The sequence below is a fragment of the Drosophila takahashii genome, chromosome X (assembly GCF_030179915.1).
Source record: "Drosophila takahashii strain IR98-3 E-12201 chromosome X, DtakHiC1v2, whole genome shotgun sequence".
NCBI classification, from domain to species: domain Eukaryota; kingdom Metazoa; phylum Arthropoda; class Insecta; order Diptera; family Drosophilidae; genus Drosophila; species Drosophila takahashii.
This window is the reverse complement of record NC_091683.1, coordinates 25496870-25501741: the sequence shown is the minus strand read 5'-3', so window position 1 is coordinate 25501741 and position 4872 is coordinate 25496870. Positions and strand designations below refer to the sequence as shown.

Here is a 4872-nt window from a genome sequence, read left to right as displayed (position 1 = left end):
TTTTTGGCTGCAACATTGTGCATTATGTGAGCGTAATACTGGCGTTGTTGAAAGTTGAGAGACCGGGTAAGCGAGCATCGGGGGAAGTCTAATAAGAAGAATTTCGCCATCTTCTGGATTATTTGCAGCATTGCCATCTTGGAGTACTGTTAAGTTTTGTCCGACGTCGGGTACGGCTAATGCCAATGCCGGCGAACCCACCTAAGAATTTGGGCATGGTTACGTCTTTTGACACTTCCAATCCCATCCAGCATTTGGTAACTTTGTTCAGAAACTTTATTTTCTTCGCCTGCATCAAAGTCGTCATATTCTTCGTTTGACTATTCCGATCGTGCATTTGGCTTGGAGAATTTGAACCAAGCCGCAAATTCCGCAAGATATAACGACTCTAGTTGTTCATGTCTTTGCACGTATCGATCAAGTAAATTTCGCTCAAAAATATCTGTTGAGTTTTCGGGAAGCTGTTCTAATTCTCTGTTAAATCGCACTATCCGCACCCTTTTATCTGGATGGCAAGTGTTGATAAAAATATTTCCTTCACTAGCCTTAGACATGTGTAGCCCTAAAGTGTTGTTGCTGCTTCTTTGGCAGAAATTTCTGTAGCGTTAATATTTGACGGAAATATTTCCATGGGTCATTTCTGTCATTGCTTCTCGAAGCAGTTGCGACACACCACGGTTTGATTTGTTTATGTAATTAATAATATAACTACAACCGGCGTAAGCATCTAGGATAAATTGAATATCCATGTTAGCTCTATGCAAGCCTAAAATATTTCTATTATAAGCATTCAGCAACCTATCAGAAAACTGACGTCGAAGAAATACTTGGGGCTTTTTTAAGCTAGAACGAATGGCGAACTTGTATTCCTCATATGAGATTTCAAGATGGCTGAGGAAATATTCAAAATTATTAAACATGGCCGATTCTTCTTCGGAAACAGTCTTTAAAAGCTCTTTAACTTTCTTAAATATTTCTTTATGCTCTTTAACGTTGGTTTCGTTTTCTTCAAACGGATACAAAAACAGAGTTTCAGGCATTGGTGGGTATGGCATATCAAAACGGCAGAATTGTTGGCCTCGTAGTTCCCTTAAACATGAAGCGCTGTGCTTATGGCGCTGATATTTAATTACTTCTTGCAATTCAGGATCGTCCCCGCTGGCAGTAATAAACCGATCTATAAAGCTGGCGACTTCTTCGGCGTTATTGGGTCCTTCTAGTTTTGGGGCACCAGAAAACCAGTACATGCCATGAGAGTGCGGCGATCCTCTGTGCTGGAACTCGATCCTCCAATAATAATGGACCAGTCTTAACTCACCAAATATCTCTGAGCTTTTGAACAATTTCATTAATTGTCGGAACCTGTAGTCAAAGTACCGGGAGCATGTTACTGGGTCTGAGCGGATTAATCTAGCTTTTTCGGCGCTAGATAGAGCTGCCGCCTCCTCCTCGCTAATGTCTCTGTTATCCAATAAAAGAGATAGAATAACTAGCAGTTCGTTCCATTTAGATTCAGCAGCAGAGAGGGTTATGAAGAATGTTGGCAACCCAAATTGTCTAATCATGGCTATAACTTTCTTTTTTTCGGCCCCCCAGTGGGCTGGAGCTGAACGGGAATTATCCCTCAAATTTGCAGCAGTTACGGTACCTGATTTTTTTCGTAGGGCAACGGAAATGGAACTTTGAATTCGCTGCTTTTCATAAAACTTGTACATGTAAAGGACTTTGGGTACTACTGCGCAACGACTGTCGTAAAAACGAATTTGCGACCTAGCTTTTTTTGCATAGGTCGAATTCCCCTTAAATATTTCGCCGCAAGAAATAGTCGGGAAGGAAAGTTCTTCTGCGTCGTCGTCAAGGGTTAAGTTTGTTGGAATGCGGCCATCCCCATGGGCCATAGCAATACGCTGAAGTCCAGTATCGTCGTTTTCCAATAGGGTTTCATGACCTCCAGGATTTAAATCTCCTTCTTGTTGGTCATTTGACTGAGAATGAGAACGTTGACGAAGAAGCTGTTCTACAACTTCTCGGTCAGATTCATCTGCGATGAAAGGTATCTCTTCTTCAGCACCCATTTGATTGAGCCAATCACCGTCAAAGGATATGTTGTGCTTCCTGTAGAGCTCAGTGCTAACCAAGTATCGCACAGCTTCAATGACCCGAGCGGGTCGAATAGTTTCGGTCATGAAATTATGGGAATATTCTAACTTTCTTTTCAGGTGAACCTGGATCACATGAGTCGAATCAAAGGTGCGCGGGAGTGCGTTTACAGTATCAGGTACTGAAATCGGAACATTGAATACAGCTCCTCTTATTCCGCATTGCATCTCATATCCAAGGGATATAATGCGCATGAAAGGAATTCGAGGAGATATAAGGCGCTCTTCAAGGAATGTCAAGTTTTTAAGGCATTCAGGTATCTCTGGAAAGTCGAAGCCATTCGAGAGACAAAGGGATGGTATCCTACCTTTTGAAACGCCTTGGCGGCATGTGCTGCAAAATTGATATTTGCCGGACGGACTCGGAAACTTTCTACTTAAATAGAAGGCATTGTCTACACTAAGGTTGGGGTACTTAGAAGAAATAGTACGTATGTTCAAACCACTTACCTGAGATGGAAGCCACGTTCCTCCACAGCACGTATAAAACTTTGTTGGTCCGTCCTTAATGTTACGTAGATATTGTTCCCTCGCAGTAGCTCGACTCCTCCGTCGCTGGCGTTTCCGTTGATCCTCTCGTTCATCCTCCGAAAGTTGTGCTGTTGCAGCAATATTGCGCTGTGACTGCCTTGAAGATTCCGCCTGTCGATTTTGTGAATTGGACCTATAAGTCAATAGTCGCTCCTCAGCCATTTCCTGAATTTGCTGCTCCCGAAGTCTCCTCTGAAGACGAGTTTCCCGATGATGCACTGTGTTGGTCCTTTGCTGCTGTGTCCTAGCGATGGGGTTGTTCCTTGTGATCCTGTGAGCTGCAGCGTCCCGAACGCGTTCGGGACCTCGATTCTCGTCGATCGATCTCCAGGTAGCATGGTCAGCAGTATTTTGCACCTGCTGTCGTCGTCGCTCCTCGGAATCCGACCTGGTGATTGCGTGCGCTGCAGTATTCTGCACTTGCTGTCGTCGTCGCTCTTCCGAATTCGACCTGACCCTGGCGTGGGCTGCAGCGTCCCGTGCGCGCTCGGTTCCTCGATTTTCCTCTGTCGATCTACAGGTAGCATGGTCAGCAGTATTTCGCGACTGCTCTCGTCGTCGCTCCTCGGAATCCGACCCAACTATTGCGCGAGCAGCAGCATCCCGAACGCGTTCGGGACCCCGATTCGCCTCGATCGATCTCCAGGTAGCATGGTCAGCAGTATTTTGCACCTGATGTCGTCGTCGATCTTCCGAATTCGACCTGGCGCTGGAGTGGGCTGCAGCGTCCCGTGCGCGTTCCGGTCCTCGATTTTCCTCGATCGATCTCCAGGTAGCGCGATTGGCAGTATTCCTCAATCGTTCGCTGGCTCGAATCCTTTCACTTCTCCTTCTTTGAGAGCGAGCAGCGGAATTTTGCGAGCGAGCTACTTCTGCTACCTCTAAATTACTTGCGCGGGCCAAGGCAATGTGCTGCGCATTGCGGGTCCTTATTTCAGACGCATTTTGAGCATATTGGGATCGGCTTCGTCTAACTGCAGCTTGGCGGCGCTGCTCTTGAGATAAAGAAGATACGCGCGGCATTCTCTTTATTTTGCTGTTAAAAATAAATGTATAAAGTAAGGGGTTATGATAAATATTATGATTACTTTTATAAAACTTTAAAAACCTCAGACAATTTTATAAATGCTTAAACTTGTTTTAGTTTGCTAATTACACCAAAATCCCTTTGGTCTGAATTTGGGTGAAATATTTATTGTTGATGATATACATTCCACCTGAATTTCACCAGCAGATTTAATCAATTTAAGGGATAATTTTAATTATTTGATAAATTGTTTGAGGTTCAATAAAATTTATGAATCATGTTTCGCTTTATAAAAATACTTACCAAATGAAGAAAAGTATATTAATACTTTATTATTTTCAGTTTGCACACTCTTTCACTTTATACTTTTTTTGGTTTTTTATTTACTTTTCACTTTTTATGGTTTTATGTTTACTTTTCACCTTATACTTTTTGGTGGGCTTTTATTTACTTTTCACTTTATACTTCCGGTGTAAAGATATTAACTGAGTATAAAACATACGCACAATAAAGAAATACTGGTATACGTTGTCACTCGGCAACTGTTTTTCACAGACTAATCCGGGGATTAGGATTACGAGTCAATATATAGGGTTAGATTATACCTGCTATCAACCTTCGGATAACCCTTTTGATGGCGACCAATGTCCGATTTTAGGGACAATTCTTAGGTGAATTAGGTAAACCGGATTGATTACCTACTTTAAGGATTGTGTAATAACTCCATTATTACCTGTTGTCTAGGTTCGTGTCAACCTTTTTGTGTTTATTTCTGTAATTTAAAATAGGAAAAACGGGTATACCTACACTCAGAAAAAAATCGCCCTAAATTTTAGAAAATCGCCATACTTTGAAAATCGCCTTGAAATTCAGAAAATATTTCTATTTTTCAAAAATATTTTTCTAAATAATAAGAAAAACGTACCCTGATTAAATCAACTCCTCTTGTTATCCACTTTTAGAAAAATTTTCTGTTATTCAGAAATTTTTCTTTCAAACTAAGAAAAAATCGCCTTACATTTTAGGAAATTGGCCCATTCGGTAGCCTAGGGGTCTAATGCGAGCGGATTATTTGTTTTCTACGCTTATATTCGGAAGCGTGTGTTCGATCCCACGTCGAGGCGGACATTTTTTGCGTCTTTTTTTTTTTTTAGC

At 42.0% G+C, this 4872-nt stretch overlaps 1 protein-coding gene across 1 annotated transcript; it reads right to left on the bottom strand.

The window, feature by feature from the left end:
* Positions 1-2017: 2017 nt before the first annotated feature.
* LOC123003502 (trichohyalin-like) lies at positions 2018-3713 on the bottom strand. The gene is made up of 2 exons (XM_044396134.1): positions 2610-3713; positions 2018-2149 (listed from the first exon to the last, which is right to left on the bottom strand). The coding sequence occupies exons 1-2, from the start codon at positions 3711-3713 to the stop codon at positions 2018-2020; spliced, it is 1236 nt and encodes a 411-aa protein (XP_044252069.1).
* Between the last annotated feature and the right edge of the window lie 1159 nt (positions 3714-4872).